General features: G+C 34.6%; 1 protein-coding gene across 7 annotated transcripts in view; it reads left to right on the top strand.

Annotated features, from left to right (window-relative positions):
- Hdx (highly divergent homeobox) overlaps positions 1–24627 on the top strand; it is a 241788-nt gene that overhangs the window by 164598 nt on the left and 52563 nt on the right. For 6 of the 7 annotated variants that reach the window (XR_015445582.1, XR_002390573.2, XM_087196635.1 and 3 more), the window contains one exon: positions 1392–1538. The exons of the other annotated variant lie outside the window; for it this stretch is intronic. Coding sequence is in view for 4 of the 6 variants with exons in the window: in XM_087196635.1 (XP_087052761.1) it covers positions 1392–1538 (147 nt within the window). In the remaining 2 variants the exon portion in view is untranslated. The remainder of the gene's footprint in view (positions 1–1391; positions 1539–24627) is intronic. 7 annotated transcript variants of the gene reach the window in all.

Below are 24627 nucleotides of genomic sequence, written 5' to 3'. Positions count from 1 at the left end.
AGCTCAGTGGTTCCGGCACCTGCCTCGCAAGTGCAATGTCTTGAGTTCAATCCCTGGTACAAAACAAAAGCAGTGTTTATCTAGGAACCATTAGAAATCTAGCCTCTGTGTGGGACCAGACCATGTCATCTTAGGATCTTATGCAGAACATAGCAACAGAACCTTGTACCTCATGTTATGTTTTGCAACATTAATCCTTAACTTACTCTTACAGTCTCTCTCTCACCCTCCCTCCTCCCTCTTCCCTCCCTCTTCACTCCCTCCCTTAATGCTTCTCGCTCTCTCTTTCTGTCTTCCCCCTACACCTCTCTCTTTCTCTCTAATTTTTTCTACCTCTGTCTATATCCTTTCTCTCATTACAAACACATGCATACATTCACACAGGGTTTTATAGGATATACATTGTAATTAAAGCCTATTTTTATATTTTTCCAGCACCCCTTGAGTTAATTGAAGACATCACAATGATGAAACCTCTGGAAAAACAATCAGAGCTATTTTGATTTCTGACTGTCCCATAGACTTTTTGTGCACTGTTGAATGACTCCTTGGGCCTTTCTTTTCTTAAAGCTTTGTCAGCAGAATAGAAGTTTTTAGTTTACATCCCAGGAATGCATCCATCAACTATTAAACAAAATGATGTATAAAGCCCATAGTTTATTGTATTAAAATAAGCAGAAAAACAAAAGTTTAGGCTTACTATAAAGCTTTGTTAAGCCATAAATGTGATTCTTATGACTATATTATCCTCCTTTTTGTTTGTTTACATTTTAAATTAATTACAACATTATTAAGAGATTAATTTCAAGGTTTATATAGCAAGTCTAGATTAATTTATCAAAATGCAGCACACTGATATCATTCTTTCTGTTTTTTGGGTGTGTGTTGTTTTTGAACTTGAATATGTGTATTACAGAAAAAATTTTTTTTAATTTTTTAAAGTTCAATTAAAATGTTAAGTATTGGGCTGGGGTTTTAGCTCAGTGGTGCCGCTGCCTGCCTTGCAAGCACAAGGTCCTGAGTTTGATCCTTGGTAACAACAAAAAAAAGTTAAGTATTTTTCCATGTTGTGAGTGATTTAATTATCTTCTTATTTATTGCTTTTCTAAAATGAAGATGTATGATTTGTGTCATTAAACTCATTTAAAATTAACATTTGTAAATTCCTCTCAGTTAAAAATAATCTACTCTTTTCATCCTAGCACACTATATTATGTTAGAGAAAAAAAAAGCAATGAAAATACGCATTTTCAGAATGAGGGAATTCAAAGTATTTTGAAATATACTTATCTCTATAATGTATTGAAAATAGTTAATACAGTTTATCTTGATGATCCTATCTAGAACATGGCTTTCATTGATTAGTCTAACTTTAAAAAATATTTTTTCAGCTACAGGACCGCACACAGTTTAGTGACCAAGACTTAGCTACTCTTAAGAAATATTGGGACAATGGCATGACCAGTCTGGGCTCAGTTTGCAGAGAGAAGATTGAAGCTGTTGCAACTGAATTAAATGTTGACTGTGAAATAGTTCGGGTAAGGCATTTTCAATACTTTTCATGCCACATTACCACATGGTATAAATGAAAAACCCTAAAAATGAGATGCGGCAAACAATAGCATCAGTAACATAAAAAGGTAACCCATAAAATGAGAGATACTACTTTCAAATTGTGTACCTGATATGGAACTTGAATCCAGAGTTTATAAAGAATACTTACAACTCAATAATAAAAAGATAAATGATACATTTTAAAGAAAAATGACTAAAATAAAGATTAAAATATGTATAACATCATGAATCACTATGGAACTCAAAACAAAAATGAGATATTGGTTAACACCTACCATGGTGGCTATACAAAAAAGAGAACATAAAAAGTATTGGTCAGGTTATAGCAAAATGAGAATGCTTGCACACTGCTCATGAGAATGTAAAACGTTTGAATTACTTTGGAAAACATCCTTCCAAAAGTTTAACACTATTCCACTTCCAAAAATATATTTAAAAGAATGAAAAGCTTATGTTCAGCCAAAAACTCATACCCTAATATTTGTTAACAGCATTCTTCATAGCAGCCTCAAAGTAGAAACAACTCAAGTATCTATTGAGTGGATGCATTAAAAAAATGAGATGTATGCATATAACAGAATATTATGGAGCCATATAAAGGAATGAAATAGTCCTGCATGCTATTAAATTGGTAAGCTTTGAAAATATGAAAAGGAAAGAAGCTAATAGCAAATGACCATATGGTGTACAATCCATTTATATGAAATATGTAAAATAGGTACACCTTAGAGACAGAACTTAGACTAACGGTTGCCAAGACCTGGGAGTAGGGAAGAGCTGGGGGCTGCTAATAGGTATGTGAGTTCTTTGAGCATGATCAAAGTTCTGGAAATAGACAATTGTAATTATTGCACATCTTTGTGAATATATTGAAAATATCTTAATATTATATATTAAATGAGTCAATTGTATAATATGTTAAATATATCTTGATAACACTGCTTAAAGTTATCTCTCATATATTCATGTAATGAATGATAGATAAAAATTATGCTTGTTAGTTTTGGAAACATTAGTTTATGTTCCATTTGAAAGACATTGTGATAAGGCTTACATAGTGGTGGTTCTGATTCATATTTAGAAATCAGTTTTTTAAGACATAATTTCTAATTTTACCATTTGATGATTTCTATGGTGTAAAAATTATCACCATAGCTGATTTCATATCTCTTTCAATGCAAAATTAACAACTGACTCATGAATAAGTAAGATTTGGCTTTAGCACAAAATAGAAGATTGTCTAAAAAATAAAAGAGGAAGTTTATTAAAGAACAAGTGACTAAACATAACATTTTTCTAGAAGAAATAAAGTATTTTCTCTTACATATAAGAAGAAAAAACAATATAAGGAGATTTCATGAGGCACAGATTTCTCAAATAAATAATATTTTAAAAATTAATACTGTCTTATTCAGAGCCTTGACTTTTATAAAATCTAGATTGGAAATTAACTTCAATCTTATATTTACTGGATGTGCTGCAATATGTAGTGTATACTAACATGTACAGAGAAATATATTAAATACTTCCTAATTCTAAGGAACATAGAGTTCACAAAGAGGGAAAACACAAGAATGCAAATAACTCAAGAGGAAATAGATTGAGATAATAGTATCAGGAGCAAAAGCCAAGAATATAAAAATGTAGAACATGTGTTTTATTGTCATTGTAATTTCTATTCTTAAAAATCAAAGTTACTCATGCACATATCATATGGAATCAAGAGTTTTAGAACCTGCTACAAAACAAATATTCCTTGCTCTTCTACTATTGCAAATTAGCCAAAATCACTTTTCCCTCTTTTAGATGATTCCTTTTGTATTTACTTTAATCTGTGAGTGATGTGCTGTATTATTCAGAATTAATTTTTAGCTCTAAGCTTCAGAAGAACTCAAAGTAACAGCTGCTTAAAAAGATATTTCAATTCTATGTATAAGTCCAGTGGTATGTATTCTACAGATAGCATAGCAATTCTACTCTATGAAGTTCTCAGAGACCCTGGTGCCTTCCATCTATTATTCTAGCATCCTTGTTTTCTAGCATCTTGCTTTAGGGTCCAAATTAATGGCATATGTAGTCAAAGCAGTACAAAAAATACAAGAAAGAAGAGTCAAAGAATGTGCACGCCTGTAAACCCAGCTACTTGGGAGGCTGATGCAAGAAGATTCCAGGTCAGCCTCAGCAACTTGGTGAAATCTTATCTCAAAATAGTTTTCAAAAGGCATGGTTATGTATCTCAATAGTTGAGCACTTGCCTAGCATGCTCAAGACCTTGGTTCAATCCCTAGTACCATAAATGATAGGGAAAGGAGTACCACCAGTAATTTTTCAGTAAAGGGTTTGAACCAAGGACTTTACACTGAGCTCAATCACCAGGATTTTTTTTTTTTAGGCAGTCTCACTACATTACTAAATTGTGTAATCTGGGCTTGCAAATTCCAGTTCCTGTACCTCAGACTCCAAGAATATTGAGATTACAGGCTTCTGACAGCATGCCTGGCTCCAGAAATGGTCTTTTAAAGGGAGATCATAGAAATTGCCACAAGACATTTTTACCAAAACACAAAATCAACACAAAAAACAATAGTATTCCTATACAATAATAATAAACCCATCAAAAAAATTTTAGAAAAAAATCCTTTAATGATATCTTCAAAATATTAAATACAGTAGACCCTCAAGTTACAAATGGCCTGACATATGAACAACTTGGGTTAATTAAATTAATGAAAGATTCTTCTGCCTCTTGCTATCTATAGCATGTACCCGGATAAACATCCAGATCTCAGCTGTATTATCTTAAAATCAACTTGAGTTACAACCAGCCCTCAGGAACCAATTGAGTTTGTAAGTCAAAGGTCCACTATACCTAAGACTCAATCTAACCAATGAGTTAAAAGTTCTTAATTATGAAAATTATAGAACTTAAAACTCTGAAGAACAAAACTGTAGAAGGCATTAGAAAATGAAAAGATAGGCCTTGTTCTTGGATAAATAGACTTAATATTGTTAAAATAGCCATACTACCAAAACTGATCCATAGATTAAATGCAATTCTTGTAAAAATGCCAACAACGTCCGTTTGCAGGATGAGAAAAACCAGTCCTAAAATTCATATGTAACCAGAAGAGACCCAGAATAGCCAGAGAAATCCACCACAAACAGAACAAAGTGGTGTACATTATAATAATGGATTTAAAGTTATAATATGAAGATATAGTAAAAAGCACAATATGATACTAGCACAAAAATAGACATGTAGACCAATGGAATGGGACAGAAGACATGCATGGAACCTGATGAAACTTCAGTGATCATATTTTTGACAAAGAGGCCAAAAGCATGCATTAAAGAAAAGATAGCCTGTTTAATAAATGATTCTGGATAAAATGATTATCTATGTAGAGAAGATTGAAAATAGATTCTTATCTATTAGCTTTCATAAAATAAAATCAAAATGGATCAAAGACCTACATATAAAAAGAATATTTGAAACAGAAGATAACATGAGGAAAATCTTAAAGCCATGGGCACTGGTAAGGACTTGCTGAAAAGAACTCCAATAGCACATGAAATATTATCAAGATTTGATAAATGGAATTATATCAAATTAAAATTTCTACACAGCAAAGGAAACAATCAACGGAGTGTAAAGGCAACCTACAGAATTTTAAAAACATTTTGCCAATTACTTTTCTGAAAGAGGACTAATATCTAGAATATATAAAGAACTTCCCAAAAACTCCACTCCAAAGAAATGACTCAATCAAAAACATGGCAAAACAAACTGAATAGACACTTTTCAAAATGTGATGTATAAATGGCCATCTAAATATGTTTCAAATAAAATCAACATTCTCGGCTATTAGAGAAATGCAAATCAAAACAATTCTGATATTCCATCCTACAATCAAAATGACAACAAGCAACAGATGCTGGCAAGCATGTGTGTTAAAGAACCTTTCTAAATTGTTAATAGGAATGTAAACTAGTACAACCACTATAGAAATCAGTATGAAGATTCCACACACACAAATAGAAATTCCATTTGACTGAACTATACCTCACCTGGGTATATTCCTCAAAGAATTAAAGATATCAAACTATAATAATAATAAATGCATACCCATGTTTATAACTAAACTTTGACAATCTTTTAGATGCTGTTGCAAATGAATGAAGAAAGAAAATATGATATATATGAATATTAATCAGCTGTAAAAATATAAAATCATATTGTTTGCTGGAAAATAAATAGAACTTGAGACCATAATACTAAGTGAAATAAGACCAACATGGAAAGTTAATGTCACATAATTTTTCTTGTATAAGAAGTCTAAAATATAAATAAATGTATGAGTAAAATAATGGATAGGTTGTAGAAAACAAGTTAGGGATCAAGGAATGAGAAGATAAGGGAGAGAGGGATAAGGGCATCAAAATGATCATGTAATATAACAGTACCAACCACCACAACAAAATAAACCTATTGTGTAATGCAAATATGGTCTAAAAATAGAAGATGCTTTCACTTATGTCTCATTATCTATAATTAACCACCTGATCATACAAAAATATAAAGGACCATCATTTTATTGTGAGAAATCATGTGCCCAGCTCAAACTATTACTATTCTAAAAGGAGATGAGAACCAATATGGAGAATTGGCAGCTGTCTCTCTCTTATCTGTGTAAGTTGCACTACTTAATTTTTCAGTGGTAGTCATTGTCTATTGATTTTTTACTATGTAATAAAAAGTTTTTAAAATCTGTTTTATCATCAGTTTATTAATCCTTTCAGTTACATACATACTCCTTTGCTCTTTATCCTCATTTAATTTTGATTAGTTTGATATTCAATATGAGCATTATTGTGACTACATAAATGCTTTGTAACTTTGAATTATGTAGTACAATAATGTCAAAGTTCATGACCATGGCACACACAAAGAATGAGAAAGTAATTGGAGTCCATGTGCAGTTTAAACTCTTAAGAGTGCCCAGAGGGACTGACTAAATTGAGACATGTCAGTGTGAGAAAGTTTCAGGAAAATACCCTCAAAATAAATCTTCTGTAGCCTTTTATTGATAGAACTAGGAAGCAAGGATGAAAGACAAAAGAACACTTATGCAGGAATTCATGTAGGGAACAAGAGAAAGACAGGACAAGGTAAGGATGGTCTCTTACAAGACTGATCTAAGTAATCAATATCTTTAAGAAAAGATAAATACTTAGGAATTAACCTAACAAAGAAAGTGAAAGCCCTCCATTACAATATTTATAGTATTCTGACTAGAGGAGAAGTTGTATTGAAAAGCTCAGGATCCATTTTAGTTTAGTGCATATGGAGAAATATGGGTTTAGTTTTAATCTGTTCCATGTGGAAAGCCAGTTTTTCCAACACCATTTATAAAAGAGGCTACCTTTCTTCCAGGGAACGTGGTTGCCCCTTTGTCAAAGATAAGGTGGCTGAGTGTGTTTGGAGTTGTTTCTGCTTTTTCTAGTCTGTTCCACTGATTTTTTTTTTTTTTTTGCCAGTACCATGCTCTGTTTATCACAGCAGGTCTGCAAAGTGTGCATTTATCTCAGATGATCATTTTTGGATTGGGTGTTTAAATTTGAGTGGGCTGATTTTATCATGATACCAAAACCAGAGAAAGATGCAAGCAAAAAAGAGAACTACAGGCCAATCTCTCTAATGAACATAAATGCAAAAGTACTCAATAAGATACTGATAAACAGAATGCAGCAAATAAAAAAATGGGGGACTCATCCCAGGGATGCAGGGATGGTTCAATATATGCAAGTCAATAAATGTAATACTCCATATCAACAGAGCCAAAGACAAAAATCATATGATCATCTCACTAGATGCAGTAAAAGTATTTGACAAAGTCCAATATCCATTCATGATAAAAACACTACAGAAAAAATTGTAATAGATAGTCTCAATCTGATAAAAAGCCATCTATGACAAACCAATAGACAACATCACACTAAATGGTCAAAACCCAAAAGCTTTCCCTCTAAAAGCAGGAAGAAGACAAGGATGTCCACTCCTATAGGATCACTACTCCTATTCAATCTAGTTCTGGAAACATTAGCCAGAGAAATTAGACAAGAGAAAGAAATAAAAGGAATAAAGATAGAAAAAGAAGAAGTTAAACTATCATTATTTGCAGATGGTATGATATTTTACACAGAAGATCCCAAAAATTTCACCAATTTTACCAAAAGACTTCTAGATTTAATAACCAAATTCAGCAGTGTAGTAGGATACAAAGTGAACACTCCAAAATCAATAGCATTCCTGTACACGAAAAACAAACTCACTGAGAGATAAATTTGTGAAACAATATTTTTCACAATACCATTAAAAAAGAGAAATACTTAGAAATCAGTCTCACAAAGGAAGTAAAAGATCTTTACATTGAAAATTACAGTACTCTGAAAAAGGAGATTAAAGAAGATATCAGATAATAGAAAGATATTTCTTGCTCATGGGTAGGAAGAATCAACATAATGAAAACGGCCATATTCCCAACATTGTTATACAGATTCAATGCAATCCCAATCAAAATAAGTGGCATACCTCACAGAACTAGAGAAATCATTCCTAAAATTCATTTGGAATCAGAAGAAACCTATAATATCAAAAATAATTCTGGGCAAGAAAGGTAAAGCAGGAGGCATCACAATTCCTGATTTAAAATTATACTACAGAGCTTCTGTGAAAAAAACAGCATGATATTGGTAAAAAATAGACCTGAAGATCAATGGAACTGACTAAAAGATGCAGAAAGAACCCCAAACACACTCAGCCACCTTATCTTTGACAAAGGGGCCAAACACATTCACTGGAAGAAGTGTAGCCTCTTTAACAAATGGTGGTGGAAAAACTGGCTTTCTACATGCCAAAGATTATAACTAGACCCATGTCTCTCACCATGCACTAAACTAAAATCAAAATGGATCAAAGATCTAAATATTAAAACAGAAACAGTAAATCTACTGGAAGAAAGAATAGGTAGAACACTTGAGAGCATAATAGTAGGCAAAGACTTCATGAATAAAACTCAGACCACATGGAAAGTACCACAAAGGATCAACAAGTGGGACCTAATCTTATTATGAAGCTTTTGAACAGCAAAAGAAATCATAAAATGAAAAGACAACTAACAGGGTGGTAAAAAAAATTTTAGCCAGCGGTTCTTCTAATATGTAGAACATATAAAGAAAGTGATTTTTTTGTATTTGTTTTTGTTTATTTTTCTTATGTTTACTTTGACATAGTTGGTTTCCAGGTTCTCATCCTCTTCTCATCTCCTTATATATTTTCTTCAGCTTAAGATTTCAGAGCAATTCTATTTTTTGATTCTTCTTTGGAAAGAATATTAACTACATTAACTCCTCTTCTTGTTTCTAATTTGCCATATTCTACTCTCTCAGTCACTCACTCATACCATCTCCTGTAACAACCCAATATCCTTGCCATATTATTACTTTGACCTTTCTGGATGATATCTATCCCCCTCTCCTACCCAGGTTTTTTCTTTTCCTCTATTACTATTTATTTTTATTTTATTCTTGTTGGTGGAGTTTAGAGTTCTGTCATTCATTTTCTTGTTCCTTCTTGTTTTATATTACTTTGTGTTGTTCATTAGATCAAGATCTCTCTCTCTCTCTCTTTTCCACTCTTGCTTTCAATTTCTTTCTTGCAATCTCTCAATTTGCATTCCTCAACACAGAAAAAGATATAATAAAAAAAGAAAGAAAATGAGAAAACAAGGAGGGAACTGCTTCCCAAAGCTCCAAATATCACCACAGCAAATCCAAGGGGCATTGAAGGGGAATACATTAAAAGCCACACAGCTAAAATATCTGAATGGTAGCAGTGGAAGTAAAAAGACAGATAAATAAGGTGCTTGATGACTTCAAGTAGAGATAAAAGCAGAGATAATTAAAGAGATGATGACTCTAATAAAAAATGATTAGTGAGTCCAAAGAAGATATTGATACAAAAATAGAGGAGCTAAAGTAGGAAATGTAAACTATGAATGCCCAACATACAATAAAACAGGAATCCATAAAACAGTCTCAAACAAATCCAGGAGGCTAAAACCTCTATTCAAAGTATACACAGCAGAATCAATCCATGTGAATATAAAATATCAGGCCTGTAAATCAGGCTATGTGTGATGATCAAGTAATGAGAGATACCTTAAAAATAGCAAAGGATCATGGAATATCCATCTAGCAGCTGCTAGATGATGCAAAGGAGATTGATCTAAGATCAACTGAAATCAATGAAAAATCCAAAGCAAAATGTACATTTAAAAAACTCAGGACTTTGTGCTTGCGAGGCAGGCAGTGGCACCACTGACTAAATCCCTGGCCCACATTTACAAATCTCTTTACAGAAGTAATAGCAGAAAACTTTGCAAGCATAGAAAAAGAATTTGACATACAAATAAATAAATCAAATAGAAACCCAAATAGCCATAATCACAAAAGAACTACATCAAGGAATATCATAGTCAAAATTCCAGAAATTCAAGAAAAGAACAGAATCTTAAAAGCTGATAGAGAAAAAAAATCACCTCTAAAGGAAACCCCATCAGAATTACAACAGACTTCTCAACACAAACCCTAAAGTCAAGGAAATCTTGTACTGAATTATTTCAAGCCCTAAAAGAAAATAACTTCCAACCCAGATTGATGTATTCATCAAAGTTAACTTTCAAAACTGATGGAAAAATAAAATATTTCCATAATAAGAAGAACCTAAAGAAATTATTGACCACCAAAGCAGCACTCTGAAATATTGTTGAGGATAACCTAGAAAAGACAAGTAAGATATCATTGCCAAAATGCCAGAAAGAATAATTCCATCAAGGAAGGAGAGCAATTAAATAGAAGAGAAAGAAAGGAAACCAGCAACACTAAAATAATATAATGACAAGGATAAGTCAATACTTATCAATTACAACTATCAATGTAGATGGTCTCTATTCACCAGTCAAAAGATATAGATTAAGAGAATGGATAATAAACAAAATCCAACCATATGCTGCCCAGAAGAAACACATTAAACACAGAAAAAATGTATAGAATAATGTCAAAGGATACAAACCATACTCCATGTAATAGGAACACAGGAAAAAAAGGAATAGCTATTCTAATTGAAAATTGGATTTCAACCCAAGACTAATCAGAAGAAACAAAGAAGTTCACTATGTATTGATTAGGGAAACAATTCAACAGGAAGAGAGAACAATACCAAATACTGGTGCACCAAACTTCATAAAATGAACCCTAATGGACATGAGCAATCAGCTCCAATACAATTATAATGTGAAACCTCAATACCCCACAGTCACAAATAGACCAAGCAGAAAAAAGAATCAACAAAAAACAGTTCAACCAAATAGTGTTCATCCATAAACAGCAGAATACACATTCTTCTTAGCAGCACATAGGATGCTCTAAAATAGACCGCATACTAACTCATAGATTAAATGCAATGGAATCAAAATTGTATATATTATCAGATGTTAGTGCAATGAAACTAGAAATTCAAGGCAAAAGACACCACAGAAACTATCCAAAACATGTGAAAATTAAATAATATACTCTTGAATAATCAATGGGTCACAGAAGAAATTGAAAAAAGTTAGAAGATTTTTACAATCAAATGATAACGCCAGTATGACATTCTGGCACCTATGGGACAAAATGGAAGCAGTCTAAGAGGGCAGTTTATAGGGGTGAATTTCCACATCAGAAAAAAAAGGAGATCAAAAAGATAAAGTGATGCATCTCAAGGATTCAGAAAGACAAAAACAATCCAAAACCAAAGCTTGGATGAGGAAGGAAATTATGAAGAATAGAGGAAAAATTAATGCAATTGAGGCTAAAAAAAAATCAATACACAGAATCATTGAATCATAGAGTTGGTTCTTTGAAATATATTTTGTTTGTTTGTTTTTGGTACCAGGGATCAAACTCGGGTCCTTGTGCTTACGAGGCAGGCGACAGAACCACTGAGCTAAATCCCTGGCTCTGGTTCTTTGAAATATTAAACAAAATAGAAAAATGTTAGTCAAAGTTATCAAAACAAGGAAATAAAAGACCCAAATTCATAGATTTAAAAATGTCAAGCACAAAATCACAATGGATTCTGCAGAAATCCAGATCATTTGTAACTACTTTGAGAATCTGACTCTAATATAATGGAAAACTCATAAGAAATGGATAGATTCCTAGATACATATGAATTACCAAGCCTGAATCAAGAAGATATAAAAATTCTGAATAATCCAATATCAGTTAATGCATTTGAAGAGGTATTAATAACTTAAAATCTACCAAGTGAGAAAAGCCCAGGTCCAGATTCACTGCCAAAATATAAAAGAATTTTAGAGAAGATCTAATGCCAATACTGCTGAAACTCTTTAATGACATCAAAAGGGAAGTAATACTGCCAAAGTTATTCCTGGAAATATGCATTACCCTGATATCAAAAGCAGAAAAGGACCCAAACAAAAAAGAGAACTATAGGCCAATCCCTTTAATGAACATAGATGCAAAAATACTAAGATAATGGCAAATGGAATGCAGCAAATCATAAAAAAGCTTATACACCATGATCAAGTAGAATTCATTCCAGGAATGCAGGGAGAGTTCAAAATATGCAAATCAATAATTGTAATACATTACATTAATAGAACCAAATACAAAAACCATACATAGAAAAAGCATTTTTAAAAATCCAGCATAGATTCATGATAGAATTCCTAAATAATGTTGGAATAGAAGGTCTTTATCTCAATCTGGTGAAATCCATATATGACCAACCACCAGCAAGCATATTAAATGGAGAATAACTGAAAGCTTTCACTCTAAAATCAGGAACAAGACAACAATTTCCACTATTACCACTTCTGTTCAATATAGTTCTCAAAATATTAGCCAAAGCGGTTAGACAAGAGAAAAATATAAAGGAATCTTGATATGAAAAGAAGTTAAATTATCATTATTCTTTGATGACATGATCCTACCCATAAAAGACACTAAATATTTCACCAAAAGACTTGTAGAAGTAATAACAAAGTTCAGTGCCATAACAGGATGCAAAGTCAACACTCAAAAATCTATACTGTTCCTTTACACCAACAACATATTCACCAAGAGAGAAATTTGGGAACCTCACTTTCCACAAGAGCATTAAGAAAAAATAAAATGCTTAGGAATTAGCCTAAACAAAGAAATGAAAGACCTCTACAATGAAAACTATAGTACTCTGAAAAAGGTGATTGAATTGGATATCAGAAAATGGAAAGAAAGATATCCCCTGTTTCCAGGCTTGGTGGTCCATGCCTGTAATCCCAGAACTCGGGAGGAAAGCAGAGGCAGGAGGATCACCACAAGTTCAAGGCTAGCTTAGGCTACAAAGTGAGTTCAGGGCCAGCCTGAACTACAAAGCCAGACCTTGTCTCAAAAAAAAAAAAAAAAAAAAAAAGATATCCCTTTTCCTGGGTAGGCAGAATTAATATGGTGAAGACCATATTTCCAAAACTGTTATACAAATTTCATCCAATCCCAATCAAAACACCAACAGCATTCCTCATAGAACTGGAGGAAACAATCCCAAAATTCATATGGAACCAGAAATGACCTAGAATAGCAAAAGCAGTTCTGCCCAAGAAAACAAGGGAAGAGGCAACAAAATCTCTGAACTGAAGTTATACTACACAGCTAACGTGATAAAAACACACTTGTAGATCAATGGAACAGAATAGTAGATGCAGAAACAAGTTCAAGCACACTTAGCTACCTTATCTTTGACAAAGGGGCCAAACACTTTTGCTGGAGAAAAGATAAACTCTTTAACAAATGTTGCTGGAAAAACTGGGACTCCACATATCCAAGATTGAACTTGGACTCCTATCTCTTACCATGCACTAAACTAAAATCACAATGCTTCAAAGATCTAACCAATAAAACAGAAACACTTAATCTTCTGCAAGATAGAATATTTAAAACTCTTGAGAACATAAGTGTAGGCAAATACGCTATGAAAAAACTCCAATTGCACAGGCTATATTACAAAAATTAACAAATAGAATCATCGAATTAAACAGTTTTTGTATAGCAACCACTAACAGAGTGAAGAGACAACTTATGGAATGGGAAAAATTTTGGCCAGCTATACCTATGACAAAAAAATAATATCAAGAATATATGGGGATTTAGCTCAGTGGTTGCACCACCTGCCTTGCAAGTGCAAGGTCCCAAGTCTGATCCCCGGTACCAAAAAAAAAAAAAGAATATATGATGAACTCAGGAAATTTAAACCACTCACATTTAAAGAGACAATCAAAAACTAAGCATCTGAAATGAATGGATACTTCTCAGTTGAAGACGTGAAAATGGACCATAAATACCTGAAAAAAATGCTCAACTTCACTTGCCATTTGAGAAATGCAAATTAAAACATCACTGAAATTCCACATCACTCCAGAAAAAATGGCTATCATCCAGAAATTAACCAATAATAAATGCTCTTAAGGTTGTAGGAAAAAAGGAGCCCTTCCCCATTTTTGATGGGAATATAAATTGGTCTACCACTATGGAAAGCAGTATGGAGATTCCTCAAAAAACTAAAACTAGAGATTCCATTTGACTCAGCTACTTCTCTCCTAGCTATCTTCTTGAAAGAGTTAAAGACATCACATTACAGTGATACACGCATATCCATATTAATAGCAGCAGAGTTCATAATAGCTAAATGTTGGAAGCACCTTATATGCCCATCAAGAGATGGATATATAAAGAAAATATGGTATGTGTATACAGTGCAGTACTACCCTTCCAAGAAGAAACATGACCTTGAGGCATTTTTAGGTAAATTGATGCATCTCAGGACCATAACCTTAAGTGAAATAAATCAGACTCACAAGTTTAAATATCACATCACTTCACTTGTGTGAGAAATCCAAAGTATAAATAAGAAGCAGAATGTTGGAGAGATAGTAGAAAGTTGGAAGAATTTGTTCAAATAGAAAGGGAAAACAAAAGATTGGGGGAAAGGTGAGGGAGGGAAAAGAAAGGGATTTAAAGAAAAAAGAGTTGGAAAAATGGAAATTGAGCTTTTGTAAATGTGAAGGGGAAAAGGAAATAAGAGCTGGAGGGAGGGGAGGGGATGGAGACAAAAATATATGATATGCTATTCACATGTACATAACCCCATGTTAAATGTAATGATTATGTATAGGAAACATGTACTAATACAGAAATAAAATATGACAAGAAAAAAATTTCAAAAAAAAAAAAAAAAGTAAATGGAAGGCTATCCCTTGTCCCTAGATAGTCAGATCCAATATTGTCAAAGTGGCAAGCCTCCATTTGACATTTATAAAATTGGGTCTGAAGTCAGCCCTGGAGATTAGTAATATCTCCACCCAGATTTGTATGAAAGGCACAGTAAAGACGGTGTTGAACTTCCTTCCAAGATTCAGAATGATTAAAATTATAGGAGTAACATCCATTGAGCAATACTCAACTTCACAACTAAGCTAAGTGTCCATAAGGCCTGTTGATGTTCACTGAGCCAATTCACAGCTGCCTCAAGGATGTCAAGTTTTGTAGAATTTCTTTATCAGTATTAGTTTGAGTCAATAATTTTGAGGTAACATTTTGGAAATAGCTATTCATAGTTTGAGCAGTTTGTATAGAATGAGTTAAGACAAGTGCTGTAGTCACAACTGTAGTGGCCAATGTAGTAGTTCCAATAATAGTAGCAATTACAATCCCCAGAAAACATTTTTGTCTACTACATTCAAGTGCTGAGGTAATTTTTTCAAGGTCTGAATTTCCCATCCACTCTAAAGTGAGATTGGTTGGGAGCCAGGCTTCGGCTCGCTGTCTGGGAATCATAATATGTGTAATGCAGTTAAGATGTATTATTTATAGCAGAATTTACCAAGTTGGCATTAGTGGAGAAAGAAATATTAAATGCTTTAAAGGGTTTGTAATGATCATAAGAGGAATTACAGTGATACCTCAGTTCACAAACGCTTTTCTTTGCAAAACAAATTGGTTTACAAATGGAAGCATTGGGCAAAATTTTGTTTTTGTTTGCAAATTCTGCATTGGGTGACAAACATGACTGTGGCCATCTTTCCTCCAGAAATACAAACATGGCCATCTTTTCCAGAATCATAGAACAAATTAAGTTCATGAAACAAGGTACCTCTCTATTTCAAGTTATCTTGGTTTTCTTATTAATGATTGTTAAAATATATGGACAGAAACTGCAGATCATAACATGGTCAGAAGTATCATGAGAAATCTGTGTTTATATGTTGATAACCACCAGTTCTAATAATATGAGGGAAGAAGGGAATAGCTAGGCACCTGAAGAATTTCTTGATGGAGAAAAGTAAGTGCCTGAGGAGAGGCAAAACGAGGGCCCAGCAAGCCCAGGAGTCTATGAAGGTGTGTTGCCATAGTAATTACAAAACAAAACATAATCTCAGGTAGAATGAGACTAATACATCAAATTATGGGGTCTCCAATTATCTAAGATTAGATTATAAGCAAGATGAATAAGAGAGAAATTGGTGGACTGACATGAAATCTACCTCAAATTTAGGCCATACTCTATAGGTCATATACCTTTGACAATGAAAGGGAACACAATTACTACTAATAGTGATATTGATGACTATGTATAATGGAGATTTTCATGTCAGGAAATACCATGCATAGGTTAATGGATATTAACCACTGGAATAGCCAGAATGGCTGTAGTCCCTCCCACAGTTCTTTGGGGCCCAGGAGGTGGCTGTTAAGTTCTGCCTGTATAAAAGGTGTTATTAGAGAAAAAACATGGTTTTGGATCTCTATATGTAATTATGTCAAAGATAGATGAGGCAGGAATGTGAGCCCAAAAAATCATGTCATTTACTTGAGGTATATATGCTAGCAAACTCAAAAAAGATAAGGAGCCTTTTTACCTTTGCAGTTTTGAAGTTATAAATCATTGTAAGAAACAGGTTTTCAGAAGTGAAGACAATTCTTGTGCCCTGCTTACTTGGTGTCACATGGTATGGACACACAGTCTTTGCAGGAACACAGAGCGCCTGTGGGTGACAAAATGTATACCCTCTCCCCCAGGTTAACAATTCTGTTGGGCCCAGCCAGCATGGACTTGACATGGGTAATGGTAAAGGGCCAATGGTTTGGCTTGTCCTTTACAGGAATAAAATTTTTCTCTAAAATTTAGTCACAATTTTAAAAGTTTAAAAGAAATAGTGTTTTATATACTTGTTCTTGTGGAAGCAGCTTCTCTATACTGTCCTTTTTTTGTTTTAATAATTAGGTCTTAAAGAGCTCATTGGCTTATATTATTATTGCTTGAAAATCAAGACAAAATAACATATTGGCATAACAATCATGGTTACATCATCATAGTAAACAACATGAAAAAACTTTTATCCTAATTTTTAATTTTTTTTTGCTTAAATTCTTTTATTGCTACATTTTAGGTATACATTTACATTTATCATTGGGTGCTTGTACCTGTACATGATGTATCTTGGTTCTTATTTTTTCCCCATTACCTGTGCACCCTTCACCCCTCCACCCTTCCCTATTTACATAGAGTTCATTTCCATTTTTTTTTCTCATAATTTTTTCTTTCCATTCTTTCCTTTCCCCATCTCCTCCCACCACCCCTACCCCTTTGGATCTTTTCCTATTTCAAAGTATCAATTATTAGTTATTAATCCTTTTAATCCTTATTTACACTTCCAGTTTCTAACACTAGAGAGACTTTGGAATTTACACATGTGTGTCCTATTTATTTCACTTAAGAGTATGGCCTCAATATGCATCCATTTAGCTATAAATGACTTTAGTTTCTCATTCTTTATGGCTGAGTAGTGTTCCATTTATAAAAAAAACCACATCTTTTTTTTTAAATTTTTAAAATTAATTTTATTGGTACATTCTAGGTATACAATATGCTGACATTCATTATTGAGAGTTTGTATCTTTACGTAATACATCCTGATTCTTATTTTTTCTCCATTCCCTTGCCCTCCTTTAAAGCCCTCCATTCCTATTTACAAAGACTTTGTTTCCATTTTTTCCTTTTCTCATATTAATTCCATTCCCTTCTTCCCTTTCCCCTACCCCTCCCACTTCCCCTTCCCCTTTGGACCTTTTCTTCCTATTTCACATTATCTCTTATACCTTTTAGTCCTTATTTGCACTTTCAGTTTCTCACACCAGAGAAACTATTCCATATTTACATACGTGTGTCCTATTTATTTTACTTCAGTGTATCGCCTCAATGGGTATCCATTTAGTTATAAATGCCTCCAGTTTCTTATTCTTTATAGCTGAGTAATACTTCATTTTATTTAAAAAAACACATTTTCTTTATCTAGTCTCCAGTTGATGGGCATTTGGGCTGCTTTCAAGCTTTAGCTATTACAAACTGTGCTGCTATAAACGTGGGTACACATATATCACTGTGGTATGATTCTTTTAATTCTTTGGGGAAGATGCCCAGCAGGGGAATAGCTGGGTCAAATGGGACCTCTAATACCAGGGTTTTTTTGTATTAAATTCTTTTATTGGTACATTCTAGGTATACAACACAATTACATTTCTCATTGGGAATTGTACCTTTACATAATGCATCTTGGTTCTTATTTTTTCCCCATTCCTAGCCCTCCCTTCACGCCCTCCACCCTTCCCTATTTACAAAGACTTTATTTCCATTTTTTCCATTTCTCATCATTTTTTCCTTTCGCTTCTTTCCTTTCCCCTGCCCCTCCCACTACCCCTACCCCTTTGGACCTTTTCTTCCTATTTTACATTATCGATTATTCATTCTAATCATTGGTACATTTTAGGTATACAATATAATGACATTCATCATTGGAAATTTGCACCTTTATATAGTCTCTCTTGGTTCTTATTTTTCACCCTTGCCCAGCCCTCCCTTCAACCCCTCCAGTCCTCCCTATTTACAAAGATTTTGTTCCTATTTTTCCATTTTCTCATATTAATCCCATTCCCTTAAAACCACATCTTCTTTATCCAGTTTCCAGTTGATGGGCACTTGGGCTGTTTCCAAGCTTTAGCTATTACAAACTATACCACTATAAACATGGGTGCACATATATCTCTGTGGTATGATTCTTTTAATTCTTTTGGGAAGATACCCAGCAGGGAAATACCTGGGTCAAATGGGACCTCCAGCCCTGGTTCTTTGAGGTATCCCCATACTGATTTCCAGAGTGATTGCATCAGTCTGCACTCCCACCAAAAATGGAGAAGGGTTCCTTTTTCTCCACACTCCCACCAGCATTTGTTATTGGTTGATTTCTTCATAGCAGCCACTCTTTCTGGGGTGAGGTGGAATCTCAGTGTTGTTTTCATCTGCATCTGTCGAAATGACCAGTGATGCTGAACATTTTTTCTTATGTTTCTTTGCTACTTTTACTTCTTTGTCTGAGAAATGTCTGTTCATTTCGGATGCCCATTTTTGAATTGGGTCTTTGAATTTGGGGGGTCTTATTTTTTTCAGTTCTTTATATATTCTAGACAGTAGCCCTTTGTCTGAGTTACAGCTGCTAAAATTTTTTTCCCACATTGTAGGTTGTCTGTTAGCTCTGTTGGTGGTTTCTCTTGCAGTGCAGAAGCTTTTCAATAAGATGAAATCCCAGTTGTTGATTCTTTCTGCTAGTTCCCGTGCTATTGAGGTTTTGTTCATAAAGTCTTTTCCTATGCCAATATCTTCAAGGGTTCTACCTAACTTATCTTCCAGCAATTTTAGTGTTTCTGTCTTAATATTTAGATCTTTAATCCACTTAGATCTTATTTTAGTGCATGGTGATAGATATGGCTCTAGTTTTAATCTCTGGCAGGTTGAAATCTAGTTTTTCCACCACCATTTATTAGGCTGTCTTTCCTCCAATGAGGGTGGTTGGATCCTTTGTCAAAGATGAGGCATCTGAGTATGTCTGAAGTTGTTTCTGCATCTTCTAGTCTATTCCACTGATACTTGGGTCTGTTTCTTTGCTAGGACCATGCTGATTTTATCACAGTAGCTCTGTAGTATAGTTTCAAGTTGGGTATTGTGATACACCCAGCCATGTCTCTGTTGCCCAGAATTGCTTTTGCTCTTCTAGGTCTCTTTGGCTCCAAATGAATTTTTGGAGTGTTTTCTCTAGTTCTGTGAAGTATATTGTTGTAATTTCAATCAGCATTGGATTAAATCTATATAGTAGTTTTGGAAGTATGGCCATTTTCGCTATATTGATTCTTCCTACCCAGGAACAAGGGATGTCTTTCCATTTTCTTATATCCTCCTCAATGTCCTTTTTCAGGGTGCTATAGTTTTCAGTGTAGAGGTCTTTTGGTTCCTTTGTTAGATTGAATCCTAGATATTTCCGTTTTTTGGATGCTATTGTAAAAGGAATTATTTCCCTAATTTCTCTCTCAGTGAGTCTGCTATTTGTGTATGAGAAGGCTATTGTTTTTTGAGTGTTGACCTTATATCCAGCTACTCTACTGAATCTGTCAATTAAGTTTAGAAGTCCTTTGGTAGAGTTTTTTTGGTCTTCTATATAAAGTATCATATCATCAGCAAATAATGACAGTTTCACTTCTTCCTTTCCTGTCTTTATTCCTTTTATTTCTTTCTCTTTTCTAATTGCTGTGGCTAATGTTTCCAGAACTATATTGAAGAGGAGTGGTGATAGTGGGCATCCTTGCCTTATTCCTGATTTTAGCATGAAAGTTTTCAGCTTTTGACCATTTAGTATGATGTTGACTGTTGGTTTTTCATAGATAGCCTTAATCAGGTTGAGATAAAGACCTTCTATTCCAATTTTCTGTTGGGTTTTTATCATGAATGGGTGTTGGATTTTGTCAAATGCCTTTTATGCATCTATTTAGATGATCATATGGTTTTTGTCCTTGACTCTGTTAATATAGTGTATTACATTTATTGATTTACAAATATTGAACCATGCTTGCATCTCTGGGATAAATTTGACTTGGTCAGGGTGCATGATCTTCTTGATGACCCTCTGTATTCTGTTTGCCAGTGTCTTGTTGAGGATTTTTGCATCTATGTTCATTAGGGAGATTGGCCTGTAGTTCTCTTTTTGGGTTGGGTCTTTCCTTGGTTTTGGAATCAAAGCCACACTTGCTTCCAGGAATGAATTTGGAAGCCTTGCTTCCCTTTTCAATTTCCTTGATGAGTTTAAAGAGTAATGGCATTAGTTCTTCTTTAAATGTCTTGTAGAATTCAGCAGTGAAGCCATCAGGACCTGGGCTTTTCTTTGTTGGTAAATTTTTCATTACATTTTCAATTTCACTGATTGTAATTGGAGTGTTTAGAATTTCTATAGCTTCTTCATTTAACTTTGACAATTCATGTGTATCTAGGAACCTGTCCATTTCTTCTCTGTTTTCCATTTTATTAGAGTACAGGTTCTCAAAGTAGGTATTGATGATCCTCTGGATTTCTGCTAGTTCTGTTGTGACGTCCCCTTTTTCATTCTTAATTGCATGGATTTGAGCCTTTTCTTTCCTTTTTTTTGATAAGATTGGCTAAAGGTTTATTGATTTTATTTATTCTTTCAAAAAACCAACTCTTTGATTCATTCATTTTTTGTATTGTTCTCTTAGTCTGCATTGCATTGGTATCTGCTCTGATCTTTATAATTTCCTCTCTTGTGTGAGCTTTGGGATTGTTATTCTCTTCTTTTTCTAGGAGTTTGAGGTTCTGCATTAGGTTATTTTTCTAAGTTCTCTCTGTTTGCCTAATATGGTCATTCAGTGCTATGAATTTCCTGCGTAGAACTGCTTTCATTGTGTCCCATAGATTCCTGTATGTTGTACTGGCATTATCATTTACTTGTAGAAACTGTCTAATGTCTTCTTTAATTTCCTCTGTGACCCATTGGTTGTTCAGGAGGGTGTTATTCAATTTCCATGTGTTTGTGGGAGTTTTGCATTTCTCATGTTATTGATCTCCGATTTTATTGCACTCTGGTCTGATAATGTTCAGGGGGTAATTTCAATTCTTGTACACTGACTTAGACATGTCCTAATAGCTAGCATGTGGTCTAATTTGTAGAATGACCCATGTGCAACTGAAAAGAATGTGTATTCTAATGTGAGAAAAAATGAAAACTAAGATACATCATGTTCTGGTACAAACACCCAATGATAAATGTAAATGAATTTTACACCTACAATGTACCAATAAATATATATATATATATATATATATATATATATATATAAATAAAGAATGTGTATTCTGATTTTGTGGCATGGAACACTCTATAAACATCTATTAAGTCCATTTGTTCAATAGCTTGGTTCAGTTCTTGAATTTTGTTGTTAATTTTTTGTCTAGATGATCTGTCTATTTGTGATAGTGGGGTATTGAGGTCCCCCACTACAATTGTATTAGTGCTTATTTTGTTTTTCATGTCCATTAATATTTGTTTTGTATAGTTGGAGGCATTCGTATTTGGTGTGTATATATTTTTGATTGTCATCTCTTCCTCTTGGATTGTTCCCTTCACAACTATGTAGTGACCATCTTTGTCTCTCTTAATTAGTTTTGGTTTGAAATCTACTTTGTCTGCAAATAAATTTGCTACCCCTGCTTTTTTCTGAGTTCCTGTCGCTTGCCGAGCAGTTTTGCATCCTTTTACATTCAGTCTATGAATTTCTTTTTGAGTTAGGTGTGTTTCTTGTATACAGCATATTGCTGGATTTTGCTTCTTAATCCATTCTGTCAGTCTACTTCTTTTGATTGGTGAATTGAGGCCATTAACATTGACAGTTATAATTGATAGATATTGACTCCTCCTTGTCATGATGTTTTACTGTTGTTGGCTTTTATTTCTTTTCCCCCCTTTCCCTTTAGTTTCATACCTTGCCTGATGGCTTCCCTCTGTTGAGCCTCATGGAGTTGTGACCTTCATTGCCTTTTTCTAGGATATTGCTTAGAATTGTTTGGAGTGGTGGTTTGGTGTTCATGACATTTCTCAGGTGTTCTTTGTCATGGAAGTATCTAAGTTCCCCATTGATTTTGAAAGATAATTTTTCAGGATACAACAGTCTCGGTTGGAAGTTATTTTCTTTTAGGGCTTGAAATACTTGACTCCAGGCTCTCCTTGATTTGAGAGTTTGTGTTGAGAAGTCTGCTGTGATTCTGATCGGCTTTCCTTTCTAGTTTATTTGTTTCTTTTCTCTAACTACCTGTAGGATTTTGTTCTTCTGTTGGGTTTCTGGGATCTTGATAATTATATGTCTAGGTGTAGATTTTTTTAAATCATTTCTTGGTGGAGTTCCACATGTCTCCTTTACCTGTATGTTCAATTTTCCACCTCTGTCTGGGAAGTTTTCTACTATTACTTCTGTGAACAGTTTTTTTATTTCAATTATAATTTCTCCTGTTTTTTCATGGACTCCTATCAGTCTTATGTTATTCCTCTTTGCATCATCTAGCAGCTGCTGAATTGATTTCTCATGGTCCCTTACTATTTTTAAGAAATCTCTGTTTTCATGGTCCTTCACTGAAATCCTGTCTTCTATATCTGATATTCTATCTTCAGATTCTCGTAATCTGCTCTGCATGCTTTCAATCTAGTTTTTAATCTCCTGAATATCTGTTTGAATCTGTTTCATGGATTCCATTTCTTTCTTATGTTGTTCAATCATGGTTTCCATTTTTTTTTTTTATGCTGGGCATTCATGGCTTCCAGAATGTTTCTGAGGTCATATACTTTTTTATCAGTTTCTGTTCTAGAGCCTCTAATCATGTCCTTCACTCTGCTCACCATCTCTGTAGTTATCTGGGAGATTATTTCTGCTTTGAGTTTTTCTAGAGCCTCATTCATCTGTTTTGTTACTTCCTGTGCTATTAGTTCAGGGTGTTCAGGTGTTTGATTATCAGACTTTTCCACCTCACTTGCCCCAGAATTTGCCTTTTGTGGGATGGAAGTCTGAGTTTGTGATTTGCTTTAATGTCTTCTCATTTTTGTTTTTGGTACTGTTCTTGGTTTAGTTCCTGGGTTGATATTTTGAAGTTGTTTATTGTAAGTATCTTTGTTGATGTATTTAGAACCCTTATGGAGTGACTGGTTCTCCGAGGTGTCTTCCAGATATAGCTGGTCTTTAGGTTTTGAGTCTCTAACAGCTCTGAGGCTATCTCATTTTCATCATACCAGGAAGGACAACTGATTATATCAACCACAACATCTTAGCCCAAGTGATACAATCAGCAACATCATAGCATCAAATTCATCATTAGAGACTGACAATTTGTGGTAGTTATTAATCTATCACCTTTAAAAATGAAGGGCCTCCTTCATGGTATGTCTCTCCTGTCACAATTGGCAATGTGGGCAGCACTGTGCAGTTATAAGTCAGTGAGTATGAGTAAGCTAGTCCCAGTCCTGTGAGATTCAGGCAGATTTCTGGCTGCAAGTCCCAAGTTGAGCTCCCTGTCCTCCTGCAGAAGTGCACTCTGCAAGGTTCAATTGCAGGTTTCAGCTGCCTTTCCCCTGAAGAAATTCCAGTTTCCAATGGGAGCTGATGATCCCTCCAACTTACCAAGCACGGTGGTCTGCTGTGCCTTTATGGCAGAGATTCTCTTCACTTTTCCAGTGGGCTTGTTTTCATCATGGAGCCTGAGAGAGGCCCTCTCTCTGTTGTTCACTTCTGCAGCTCAGGACAATGGGTTTTATGTCCCCCTGTGCCTCTGCAGTGTGGAACCAAGTAGCTGCACAGCCAGAAGTCCAGAGGCGGTGGAGGTGGTGGTGGTGGTGGTGGCGGCTATTGTTTGAGGCTCTGGCATGGCCAAACTGTCAGCTGGTGGGCGTGACTGGGGGTGGGTCCGCCTCACCCTGTCTTGGTCACACGCTGGTGGAGCAAACCGGAGGAGGCAAGTCCCAGCCAGGCTGCAAAAGCTTGGCCCCACTTGGCCCTGCTCGGCCCCGCTTG

The sequence above is a fragment of the Heterocephalus glaber genome, unplaced genomic scaffold (assembly GCF_053883595.1).
Source record: "Heterocephalus glaber isolate CG9 unplaced genomic scaffold, H.glaber_assembly_v1.0 deba00001613, whole genome shotgun sequence".
Taxonomy (NCBI): domain Eukaryota; kingdom Metazoa; phylum Chordata; class Mammalia; order Rodentia; family Bathyergidae; genus Heterocephalus; species Heterocephalus glaber.
Note: the sequence above shows the minus strand (reverse complement) of the source record. Positions and strands in the feature narration are given on the sequence as shown.